At 49.6% G+C, this 13,288-nt stretch overlaps 1 protein-coding gene across 1 annotated transcript in view; it reads right to left on the bottom strand.

Moving 5' to 3' along the window:
- Window positions 1-276: 276 nt before the first annotated feature.
- APBA1 (amyloid beta precursor protein binding family A member 1) overlaps window positions 277-13,288 on the bottom strand; it is a 73,269-nt gene continuing 60,257 nt past the window's right edge. The window contains exons 10-12 of the mRNA XM_024126859.2: window positions 3,585-3,704; window positions 1,299-1,439; window positions 277-393 (exon numbers count right to left, since the gene is read on the bottom strand). Of these exons, the coding sequence (XP_023982627.1) occupies window positions 322-393; window positions 1,299-1,439; window positions 3,585-3,704 (333 nt within the window). The 3' untranslated portion in view covers window positions 277-321. The remainder of the gene's footprint in view (window positions 394-1,298; window positions 1,440-3,584; window positions 3,705-13,288) is intronic.

The following is a 13,288-nucleotide window of genomic DNA, read 5'->3' as shown; positions in this document are numbered from 1 at the left end:
AAGATTCTTCCTGAGCAGTGACAACCCTCTTCAGGACCCCCAAGCGCCCTTCAGGATGGTCCTGGGCAGATTCTGGGTGGATACTGGCTGCTCTCCAGCCTCAAGGGAGTACATACAAAACTTCCCTGGTGTTAAAAACACAAAAAAACCAAACTAGAGAGAGACAGAGAACAGAGAAGGAGGTCTCTGTGGATTCTTTTCCTCAAACCGAGTGCTGGGTATGAGAGGGGAATGTCTCAGCGGGCACACAGATGCAGCACGAGAAACACAACCACAAGTGAGGAAAGTCCTCCATGCATGCTGCCCGGTGGGGGCATGGCCTCAGATGTAGACGGGCTGTTCCTGGGCCGTCAGCAGTCTGTACATGGCAGCCGGCATCGTCTTCATGTGGATCTGAGGGCAGAAACGCACTTTAGCGGGAGGACTGAGGCTCCGGGAGCTGTGTGGGCACTGCCCCAGGGCTAGCGGGAGAGGCGGCACCTCTTGCCGTTGGACACCTTTGAAGGTACACCCCTCGTCCCCCCACCATTCCTAACAGGGGCTTGATGCAGGTGGCCTCCAGGAAGTGTGGAATCCATGGGCTTCTAAAAAGTTAGGGGTGACAGAGAGTGAACAATGAAAACCAGGTAAGGTGGTTTATTTCCCAAAAGCTCTTGCTCTCACCAGGGCTTTTTTTTTTTTTTTTTTTTTTTTTTTTTCAAGTTAGGGGTGACAGAGAGTGAACAATGAAAACCAGGTAAGGTGGTTTATTTCCCAAAAGCTCTTGCTCTCACCAGGGCTTTTTTTTTTTTTTTTTTTTTTTTTTTTCCCCAAAAGGAGAAAACCCTTAAAACAGAAGGAGGACCACTGTGGGGTTTGGGCTGCTCCTGCCTCCCTCCCTCCCCCAGCAGGAAATCAGCCCCAGAACGGCTGTTCTGACCCCTGCCCAGCCATACCAGGGAACTGTCTCTGGGGAGCTGTTGATTAGCTTTGAATCTGACTTAAAATCTTCCAGGCACATTTGGCGGGATTAGCTGGGAAAAATGGAGAGAACGTGGGCAGCTATGGTGAGAAGATGCCCAGATCTGAGAACTAAAAAGAGGAGGTGGGCAAGTGATGCCACAGGAGAAGGCTGAGGGTGACGTGACGGGATTTTGAGGAGCAGCTCTAAGATAACCACTCAGTACCAGGTTTAAATTCTGGTCCGAGACAGACTGTTCAGTTGTGGAGGTGTGCTGAGGACAGGGAAGGACGCTCAGGAGGGCTTCGTGGAGGGGGCGAGCGCACCAGGGGACCCCCAGCCCCCGACTCTCCCTTACCTCCCCAACAGCATTGGAGAGGATGTGCACAATCTTCTCATGTGGGGTGGCGACCACGCTCTGCCCGTTGATTTCAATGATGCGATGTCCCACGCGGACACCTCCTCTCTCCGCGATTCCCCCTCGCATGAGGCTGCAGATCTATCAGAGTCAAAGGCCAGGTTACCCACACTGGCCTGCACCGCCTGCTAGGGAACTGGGTGGGGGTGGGAGACTGTCTTTTCTAGAATCCCCCATCCCCAGCACTCTTATCTCTGAGGAGCTGCCATGGTCAGGCTGTGTACATTTACATCTCTTTGTTTCTTTTTTTTTTTTTTTTTTGGTGATATGTGGGCCTTCCTCTGTTGTGGCCTCTCCCGTTGCGGAGCACAGGCTCCGGACGCGCAGGCTCAGCGGCCATGGCTCACGGGCCCAGCCGCTCCGCGGCACGTGGGATCCTCCCAGACCGGGGCGCGAACCCGGTTCCCCTGCATCGGCAGGCGGACGCGCAACCACCGCGCCACCAGGGAAGCCCCGTTTCTTTTTATAAGAGATAGGACTCTGGATGCCCAGATGGCCCCCTTGTTCTCGCACTCTGCACAGGGGACGCAGCACGTCACTGGATTTCGCGGCACAGTGATTTCTGAGTGCTTTTCATCCCAGCTCGGTCTTGGTCAAAAGAGCTGTCTGGGCCTGTCACAGAGCTGCCAATGTTTTCAAACTGTCAGCCTGTGTAACACAGTTTAGTATTATCTGGGACTCAAACACTGAACTGTGTAATGCTAGCAGCCCACTTTTTAGGGTCACAGTTACCCGAGTTAAAATGGGGCTAGAACCTGCTAGAACCCCACTTTGTGTTCCAAAGTGTGGCCAGCTGGAAGGCAGAAGCTCCCTTTGGCCGTCCCAACTCAGTGGTTCTTGTTCAAACTCCCTTCTGGCAGAAATGATAACGTGGCTGGTTTTCATCTCAGTGCAGCCAGGCACTGCGGTGGGCAGAGACGGCAGGCTGGGGGAGGGCCCTGGGCTCAGCGCTGCAGGATAGAGGCAACCCTACCTCACACACAAAGCAATCGGAATTTCCCAAAAGAACATGGTTTGAATTGACAGAGCTGACTTTTCACTCCTGACTGTGCACCTTTCTTTAAAAGCCTATGCAGGGGACTTCCCTGGTGGCGCAGTGGTTAAGAACCCGCCTGCCAATGCAGGGGACACGGGTTCGATCCCTGGTCGGGGAAGATCCCACATGCCGCAGAGCCCATGCGCCACAACTGCTGAGCCTGCACTCTAGAGCCTGCGAGCCACAAATACTGAAGCCTGCATGCCTAGAACCCGTGCTCTGCAACGAGAAGCCACCGCAATGAGAAGCCCGCTCGCCGCAGCTAGAGAAAGCCCGTGCACGGCAACGGAGACCCAATACAGCCAAAAATAAATAAATAAAATAAAAAAATTTATTTTAAAAAAAAAGGGGAGGAAAAAGAATAGGGTTTTTCTATCTGCAAAGATGAATGCAGAGAGAGGGAGGGCACATCCAAAATCTATAATATCAAAAAGGTTACGGATTTGTCACCAAAGCTCAGAACTACTATGAGTCCAGAACAAGGCAAGCCAGGACAAAAAGGTAGTATTGAGTATGGAGTTTTTGTTTGGGATGAAGAAAAAGTTCTGGAAATAGCACTGATGGACACAACCACTTTTTGAATGTACTTAAAGGCACTGAACTGTATCCTTAAAAATGGTTTAAATGGCAAACTTAATGTTGTGTATGTTTTATCACAATAAAGGGGGAAAAAAAAAAGGAAGTATTTGAAGGCAGACATCCAGGTGATGAAAGTACTCTATCTCCCAAGTGCCAAATTCAGGTTAAAAAGGCAAGGCAGCGATCATTCAGGTATAACCCCTACAGGGCTGCGTTCTCAGCCTGGGCTGCGCTGGTATCACCAAGGGTTTGGAAGCCCAGCCCCCAGGGCTCTTCGCCCCCTGCCCTGGGAAGCTGCTGGCTGCGGGGGGCGGGTTGGGAAGGTGGGTACCTCAAACTATCTCAAGCTGGCAGTTGGGAGGGTCACCCTGCACATCACAGAGTCGCTGGGCTCTGGGGCACATGGATCTGGGAGGGTCCCTCTCTTCCCCCACAGAAAGCAAAGAATTCTCTGCCCATGGAGGAAGTGAGTCTGCTTTCACCCCATTCGTCCCTTCCTTGCTGGATTCTTTCTGGAAAATGACCAGCTTTCAAGAACAGCCCCAAAACCCAAACCCTGGGCCACAGTTTCGTGTGTCAGACTTTTGGAAAAGGTGTGGGGTTGTACTTACGATTCCGTTCTGGACACTGAACCCCAGCTGGTAGCGAAGGTCTGGTCTCCTGATCAACACGGTGGTCACTGGGGGACACCTCACGATATTCAGCTTGACCCGGGCCTGATTCTTCAAGCCCTGAAATGTGAATAAAGCACAGGGCATTCGATGACCATTGATGCCAACAAGAGATAAATGCAGACGGCACCAAAGGCAAAAGATGCTGCACTGAGCCTCGGTTTCTTCGTTGACTCCACAGTGCCCCGCGTCCAGCCTGATAGCGCCTGCGTCGGACAGTCCAAGCTAGATTCTGTCAACCTAGGGGAGAAAACCATTAGGTTTACATGAAGCCCGTTCAGCCCACGCAGAGACCAGTTTCTGTGGGCAATGTCTTCATTTTGGGAAACGGGCTGCATTCAAGGCATCTGAAAAAAGCGATGGTCTGTGCAGCTAAGAGGAAAACTGCCACATGTGCATTTTGGCTTGAAAGATGAAGGACGCACAATCTCTCTCCCGGTCAGGTGGGAGACAAGCACGAAAGGAACTTTTTCTCTGAAAGGCATACTCATAGCAATTCCTCCTTTTCTAACAAAGGACAACTAATTCACACAACAGCCCAATTCATCAGGGCTTGCTGTCTCTCGCCCCTGATGCTCCTGCTTCCCCATTCTCTCTGCCTGTTAGGGATTCTACAGTTTATCAACATTCCCACGAGCATCTGGGGAGAAGCAGGGCACAGAGGCAGGACTGCAGTCAGTGAAGGCCTCCTTGGGAGAATGAACAGGGTGGTAGGACCAGCGCTGGTGGAGAGGGAAGTAGGAGGAAATAGGGCTTAATGGTCATCTCCGATTTCATGCTCCCTGGTTAACTCGTCCCTCCCTCTAAATTGGAATGGAGTATAGAGGCAAAATTGGCTTTTAAAGATGAAGAGGGACTCCATCTGGTTTCTGAGCCTATTTAGAGAGCTTCCTCCACCCCACTCTGATCTAAGCTGAGCTCAGGCCTGTCTTCCTGCCCCTTGAACACACGCTCAGCAGGGACCAGAGCCCGGGTCTGCACAGGAGAACCCCTAGAAAATCATCACAAAGCTACGCTTTCGCTCATTCAGGCGGTGGGAAGGTTCTCCTGCTGCTCCCACCACCGACTTGTGAGCCTCACCCAAGAGGAAGGTGCCAGACAAAAGTAATTCAGTCCTGAAATGAACTCTCCCCACCGCCCGCCCCCCGACATCTCCCCAGCCTGCGTGCTCTGCCTCAGGCAACTCCCACTTGCCAGATGGTCCAGACCAAATGGCCAACAGCAGGTGCTTTCCAAACCGCTTCCATCATGGCACACAGGGAAAGGGCCAGGGTAGAGACACCACACCGCTTGTGGCTGGAGGCCCTGCTTTGAGAGTTGAGGCGGTGAGGACTCGGCACTTCCGCCTGATGCCTGCCTCACTGCACTCCCAGCTCGCGAGGCCAGCTGATTGGGAAACGGCGCCAGGCCTGCCAAGGTCCCCTCCTCCAAAGGGCCAGAGCTGAGGGGAGAAGCTCTTCCTAAAAAACGGTACTGTGGGGTGAGTGGACAGCCTCTCCGCCAGCAGAGGAGGGACAGGCAAAGGGAGGCTCTATTCCACCAAGTCCGCCGTATCCGCTGGAGACGCCCCCCTCACCCCCCTGCCCCATCAATTCACAGATGGGTCCAGCGTGTGCTCTCTATCGGCGAAGTGGAAAGAGAGGCCTGGGAGGACAATGGCAAATCCATTTCAGCCAGAAGGGTGATCGCCTCTTATTCTATAAATAGAAATCTGTAAATTCCACAGCCTCTGCTGCCACTGTCACCCTCCGACCAGTCTGCAAACTCTCTCTGCGGGAGGTCAGGACTTCTGCTTCACATTTTACGGATGAGGACGCAGACAGGGACGTTAAACCTGCCTCGTCTGAGGCTCAGTGGGGTCTGGACGGGGATAATGGAGCCTCTGCCTTCCTCACAAAGCACCTTGCCAAGCAGAGAGGTGAAAGTGGTGTTAGATGACTTTGGTGCCAACAGAGTTTGTGGCAAGAGTGTAACTTGCCCCTCTGAGGGGCAGGAGGGACCCACACACCTTTTGCTTCTAAGTAATGAAGACACACTCTAGACTGAGGGATGGATAGGGGCTTTTTTGGCCCCTATGCTCGGCCAACAGGTCCTTAAAGTGGGGACACCCCACACCAGCAGCACCAGGACACTTTTGTTAGAAATGCAGGGTGGGGGGAGGGATAAATTGGGAGGCTGGGAATAACATATACGCACTACTATATACATAACACAGATAACCAACAAGGACCTACTGTAGAGCACAGGGAACTATACCCAATATTTTGTAATAGCCTATAAGGGAAAAGAATCTGAAAAGGAATGTATATATATATATATATATATATATATATATATATATACACACACACACACACACACACACACACACATATATGGATAAATGAATCACTGTGCTGTACACCTAAAACTAACACAATATTGCAAATCAACTATACTTCAATTAAAAAAAAATGCAAGAGTCTGGGGTCCACCCAGACCTACAGAATCAGAAACTCCAGGGGTGGCACTCAACAATCTGTGTGTTAATGAGTCTTACCGGTGACTTGATACACACTTCCTGGCGATACACTCAATTTTTGACAACTGGTACAGACCACTGCCGCGGAACAATGACCTCACATGCACTCAGGGATGATCAGAGTCAAAGATGTCAGTTTACTACTCATACCTGTGGCCAGTGTGCTCCGTGACAGCATGGAGTAGCCACGCCAGGGCGAGGGTGACAGAGAGCCAGTTGGCCTGGTGCCCAGTCAGCCATCCCCCTGTGTGTGAGCACCCCTAAGGTCACTGTCCATCAAAACCCATCCTGATGACGAAACTAGCCCAACCACCCGTCACTGCACGCTGACTCTTGCCAGGCACCGACCTCGAGTCACAGGAGCTGTCTCCTTTAATCTCCTTGACAAACTGGCAGCTCTAATTATGCCCATTTTATAGAGGAGGAAACTGCGGCTTCACCACTCACCCAAGTTCACCCACAGCAAGATTCTGTCCCAGGTCTATTTGTATTCAAACCCAGAGCATATCCTCCTACACCGTAATTCCCCATCTAGCCAATGGGAGGGTGTGTGTTATTCATGAGTAAGGCCTGCTGGACAGAGAAGCCAGGGAGAGTGACAGAGGATGAAGCTGTGCCCCCACCTTTTAGCCCAGCCTTGCACGGGGCCGTGTTTTCAGTTTACTCGCCCACCTGGCGAGACTTCAGGGCTCCTGCTCCCTGGCTGCCCCACTTCCTTTGGGTGATTCCAGCTTGTCCTCTCAACGTGTGAGTTTTGAGGAGGTCAGCTTAATTCCCCACCCCCAGCTGTTTCCTCAGTCTCCTGAGTTGCTGTTTTCTGCGGGACTGGAGCCTCACGACGGCTGTGATTTGGCTTGTGGTGACGTTGTGTGCACTCGCAGGCAGCTGTTACCAGCATCCCTCCGTGGTTTCTGGAACAGCTCTAGGAAACTTCTCCGGTTCAAGAAATGTTTTCAAACGAGAGCGACAGGATGTGCCGAGGGCGATTCTCCCGGGGTAAAGGAAGTCTGCGGAGATCCGGGCCTCCCGCACAGCAGCAGGTCCTGTCACCCATGCCCACGGGGATGTGCTGGAATTCTTCCCCTAGCAGCGAGACCAGCGGGGCTGGGTGAAGAGGCCTCTGCTGTGTCAGGAGACCTGGGCTGCAGCTGTGTTTCCTCCACCACAGCCCGGGGGGGTCTTAGACCCTCTATTCCACCTTCTACCTCAGTCTCCACATCTTCAAAACAAATGCTGAAACCTACTAAGGGCTCTTCCACTTCTAATTGCTACGATTTCAGCCCTTGTTATGCATTTTTATTCTTTCCTAAGCATGTCTGCTGACAACACCACATCTCAACCATCACACTCAGAAACGGCTATCTCTAACATTACAAATCGGCTCCTCTTTTGGGGGTGTTGCTCAGATACCATTCGTGCATATATTTCTTTTTCCCTTGAGTGCCTCCTCTTTATCACTCAATCAGTAGATATGCATGGATCACCTGCAATGTGCCAAAACATGTGTTAGGCGCTGGGAGTTGGTGGAGCCAGGCCTCCGGGAGCTCAGGGGAGGGCTGTGGGCACAGCCAGGGCAGCCAGAGTCCATTCCCCTCTCTCTCCCCACATCACAAACTACGAGACCAGGAGTGTGTGGGAAACAAGAGCAAAGGATGATGAAAATGAGGAGCACGTTGTCAGAAACACAACCCTCCAGACAGAGCTACCTGCTTTAAATGTTTACACCTAGGAAACGCTGGGGCTGTCCGGGTATGTCTGTGAGGTACAGGAAAACCTTGGAGAGCTCCTGAAAAGCAAGAGAATGACTCTGTTTTCTCGATGTTACCTAAAAAGTCCACATCGCTCCGGTGGGTTCTTTTGTGTACACTGATTTAAGATGCTGATTTGTCCCTCAGCGAAAGAATTTCTAGACTGGGGATATTTGCTGCAAGACGAAGCCCAGAGAGATGGCAATCTGAAACCACCAGACCACGCACGTGCTCTGCTGTTCCTCATCAATGCTTCCAGTTGGGTCCCATCAACTCGGATTTCTCAGCTGCCACTTTATTGGAGGTGCCAATTAAATAAATGGTCATTTCGTCCCCATGACAACAGTGGAATAGTGTAGCAAATTAAGAAATATGGTGGGAGGGAAGAGTAGGAAAGAGGGAACGGGAGAGGAGAGAAGCCAGAACGGTCTCTATAGCAACGGGAAAGCAGACCCGTGACGATCCTGTGGAAGGTAAGGAAGCGGTGCTCTAGTTTCAAAAAGAAAACAAATCTGGAGGGCAGGACCGTGGAGGCGATGGCATGAACAGGCGGTCTGCTAACATGCTTTGCCTACCAATAATTATGGTTTAGGAACCATGACAGGAAAAATAAGAGCAAGGGAAGAAAGAAAATAATTCAATACCTGTAATCTAGTCTAGAAACGTACTCTATTCCCTACAACCAGGGGAGAGAAAAGGTCAACATGCGTTAAAGCGGCGAGATGCAGAACACTCGAAGCCCATTATCGGCGATGTCATCACCGGGGAGTTTGTTGAAAATGCAGAATCCCACCCCAGACCTGCCGAATCAGAACCTGCAGTTTAACAAGATCCCTGGGTGATTCAATCAAAGTTTGCTAAGCACTGATTTTCCAGGATGAGAGCTGCTCGTTAAATTCATCGCAAGGAGCACTGACGTAACACTGAAACAAGCGATACTAATGGGAAGCCTTGAAGAAGCCCAGAATGCTCCCCTGTGGAGGCCTAGGGGTGAGAGTGGGGCAGCGTGAGTACCTGCTCAGGGGCAGGCAAAAAAGATATGTTTTTACAGAACTTAAAAACAAGGAGACAACCCATTAAACGTCTTCTTCGGTACTGGCAATTCTAGCTGAAATCAGTAGGAAGATTCTCGGGGTTGGGGGAGAGGGGGACAGGGCCAATCACCCTTTTCTATTCGACAAGGCAGCGCATCCTGCAGCGCCGAGAAAGGGCAGCTGTGTCCTAGCGGGGGCCTGCCTGCTGAGTACCTCTCTGCCGAGGGTGGCCACAGAGGTGCTGGCTTTCTTCCTCTCCATCTTGATCAGTTACATCTCTTTCATCACCACATGGCCTTTTAATTTTCCGATTCCAGAGAGACTCCATTTATAGACATCAAAGGTCAGCTACTGGTGCAAACAAACCTTTTCCCCTCAGGAAACTGCTCAGACAGTGCGCCAATTGCGCCCTGCACTAGTCTGTTTCCACCTTGATGTGTGATGCACTGGACAGAAGACCCAGTCCCCGTGTGGTACCAGGGGAAGGCAGGCCATGGGTCTCACAGCCTCCCTCACCTCGTCTGCCTCCTTCGTGCGGAGGCAGGGAGGGCTGGACAGGGATCTGGACTCCGTCAGCTGGGATGTCCTGGGCATGCTGTCTGAACCTTCTGAGTAGCTGATGACTCATCTGTGAACCAGGCATTTGCCATCACCCTCCCTCACAGGCTGTTTTTTATGAAGAGGAAGGGAGGTGACCAGTGCCAAGGGCTGGGCACTACCGGGCAGGTGTGTCAATGGGCTCAGGCATGCAGCCTTGCCAGTCCTCAGGAAGGTCTGCTTATTCCCACCCAGGCCCCAGCCCCACCTGCGCTCAAGTCATCCTCTCTTCTGGCTCCTCCTCCCCAAACCTTTCCAGACGTAGATCAACTCCCCACCCTCCCTCCCTCACCGACCTCCCTTTCTCCAGATTTCTCTCCCACACCTGAACTATCTCCCGCAGGCAGGCTTTCTCAACCTATTGACATTTGGGCTGGATAATCCTTAGTTGTGGGACTGTCCTGTGCATTGTAGGATATCTGGCAGCATCCCTGACCTCCACCCACTGGATGCCAGTAGCATCTCCTTCTCCCTAGTCGTGACAACCCAAACTGTCTTCACACATTGCCAAATGACCCCCGGGGGGTCAAGATCCCCCAGGTTGAGAACCACTGCCCCAGGGTCTGACCACAGACACCGCTGGAACGATATCAGGGTGGCCGAGTGACCTGGCTGCACTACTGACACACTGTGTGACCTCGAATGATTATATCATCTTTCTGTGCCTGTTTCCTAACTTGCACAATAGTACCTACCCTACAGAAGGCTGCCGTAGGGTTCTGCGAGTGAGTATACACATTCTCAGAATGGTCCAGGCGCACAGCACTCAGTCACTGTGATTATCAGTCCTTTCATTCACCTCTCCCCATCGAGGCCAAGCTCCTTAGGGTGCGGATTGTGTCTGAGGCATCTCTGGTTCCCATGGCCCCTCGGCAGTTCTCACACATGCATGGGTGTTTAATAAGTAACTTGCTCCCTGGTGTGAGAGGGCATCTGTGAACCTTGGCATGTGTGAGTGAGAAGCCAAATGTGGGTGGGTCCTTTCTCCCTACTCCTGGCCCTCCCTGGCTTCTCCACATTATCACACCATCAGATCAGCCTTCTCAGGCTGGCTCAGACCCGTCTCTCCCAACACAAAGCCAGTCCACCATCCATCAATTCCAGAAGAAACTCCCAAAGGCCACTTTCCTTTCTGCTATCCACCTGAGTCTAACTCCTCCTTCAAGGCCCACCTTAAAAATCAGGTAAGATTCTCCGCTCCCCCACTCCAAATGCTCTTAGCATTTCACCTCTATGTTGCCATTAGGGCCCACTGAACCCTTTCAATTATAAGTTATCCTCCATGTGCATACTGTCATTCTGGCTTCTTCTTTTTTAATTTTTATTTATTTTTTTCATTCTGGCTTCTTCACACTTCAGCTCAGGCTAACAGAAGCCCAATTAAACATGTTTGAATGAATATACATGTTCAAACTAGCACCTTTAATCTTATCTTTAATGTATGTTAAGCAAGAGGTAGAATTTATTTATAACAAAAAGAAATGAGCCCAAAAAGGACTCGTTCTTTCTGGGTGTGATTATCTTATGAGGATTTAGATTTGTTTCACTAAAAATAAACAGGCAGGGCTTCCCTGGTGGCGCAGTGATTGGGAGTCCGCCTGCCAATGCGGGGGACAGGCGTTCGAGCCCTGGTCCGGGAGTATCCCACATGCCACGGAGCAACTCGGTCCGAGCGCCACAACTACTGAGCCTGAGCTCTAGAGCCCACAAGCCACAACTACTGAAGTCCGCAAGGCTGGAGGCCGTGCTCTTCAGTGACAGAGGCCACTGCGATGAGAGGCCCTCACACCTCAACGAGGAGTGGCCCCCACTCGCCGCAACTAGAGAAAGCCCCCACGCAGCAGCAAAGACCCAACACAGCCAAAAGTAAATAAATAAAATAAACTTAAAAAAAATAAAAAACAGGCAAAACAAAATGAAAGACAACCTACAGAATGGGAGAAAATATTTGCAAACAATACGACTGACAAGGGCTTAATTTCCAAAATATGCAAATAGCTCACACAGCTCAACAACAAAAAAACCCAATCGAAAAATGGTCAGAAGACCTAAATAGACATTTCTCTAAAGAAGAAATACAGATGGCCAATAGGCACATGAAGAGATATTCAACATCGCTAATTATCAGAGAAATGCAATCAAAACTACAATGAGGTACCACCTCATACCAGTCAGGTTGGCCATCATTAAAAATTCTACAAACAACAAATGCTGGAGAGGGTGTGGAGAAAAGGGAACCCTCCTGCCCTGCTGGTCAGATAGCCACTGTGGAAAACAGTATGGAGGTTCCTCAGAAAACTAAAAATATATAGAATTACCGTATGATCCAGCAATCCTACGCCTGGGTATATATATCCCAACAAAACTATAATTCAAAAAGATACATGTGTGGAAAACAGTATGGAGGTTCCTCAGAAAACTAAAAATATATAGAATTACCGTATGATCCAGCAATCCTACGCCTGGGCATATATCCCAACAAAACTATAATTCAAAAAGATACATGCACCCCTTTGTTCATAGCAGCACTATTCACTATAGCCAAGACATAGAAACAACCTAAGTGTCCATTGATAGATGAATGGATAAAGAAGATGTGGTACATATACACAATGGAATACTACTCAGCCATAAAAAAGAACAAAATAATGCCACTTGCAGCAACATGGATGCAACTAGAGATTATCGTACTAAGTGAAGTAAGTCAGAAAGAGAAAGACAAATACAATATGATATCACTTATATGTGGACTCTAAAATGTGACACAAATGAACCTATCTATGAAACTAACAGAATCACAGACACAGAGAACAGACTGGTGGCTGCCAAGGGGGAGGGGGTTGGGGGAGGGATGGAGTGGGAGGTTGGGGTTAGCAGAGGTAAACTTTCATATATGGGATGAATAAACAACAAGTTCCTACTGTATAGTGCAGAGAACTATATTCAATATCCTATGATAAACTATAATGGAAAAGAACATATTAAACAAGAATGTATATGTATAACTGAATCACTTTGCTGTATAGCAGAAATTAACACAACATTATAAATCAACCATACTTCAATAAAAAATACTGATAAAAAGAGAAGCAGGAAAAGGAAAGAAAAAAAGATGAATTCCTATATAACATAAAAAACAAACAAAAAACGCAAAGAGGTCGACATGTCTGGCCTATACACTCACCTTGACCTCCCCTCCATCCCAGGGCCCTTGGCCAAGGATATTGTCTTTTGTGATTTTCTTCTGCTTAGAATAACTATTCTATAAATTCACATTTATTCTCTCTCTTTCTCACACACACACATACAGAGCTATATTCTAGTTAACAGTCTTTCAGGAAATCCCAAGGATCCAAAGAAAGTCATAGGATCTTCGTCTGCCTGTACCACACTGCTTGGTACAGAGCTGGCAGGGTCTACAGATACTGTAGTGAAGGAAAAATATACTTGTTCCTACTTCCCATGCAATCAGCAAGTTCCAATGTGCTCAAGAGACTACACATGGATACTTAATTTCTAAGAAAATCTAATTTCTTGCCCTCAAATACTCATCTTCAATTTTCCTTTAAGTAGCTCTTCTCAGCCTCATGCAACAGTATCAGTTCAGGCTGAACAAGAAGTAAGTATGTTCAGGTTTTAGAAGGAGTATACAGACTGTACCAGTTTCCTTCCTTCTACCTGGCATGTGTGGATCATGTTACGCAGGCTCTGGGGAGGATACACTCACCTGGATCACAGTGAAGG

The sequence above is a fragment of the Physeter macrocephalus genome, chromosome 9 (assembly GCF_002837175.3).
Source record: "Physeter macrocephalus isolate SW-GA chromosome 9, ASM283717v5, whole genome shotgun sequence".
Taxonomy (NCBI): domain Eukaryota; kingdom Metazoa; phylum Chordata; class Mammalia; order Artiodactyla; family Physeteridae; genus Physeter; species Physeter macrocephalus.
The sequence above is the reverse complement of the archived record's forward strand: the minus strand, read 5'-3'. Positions and strand labels throughout refer to the sequence as shown.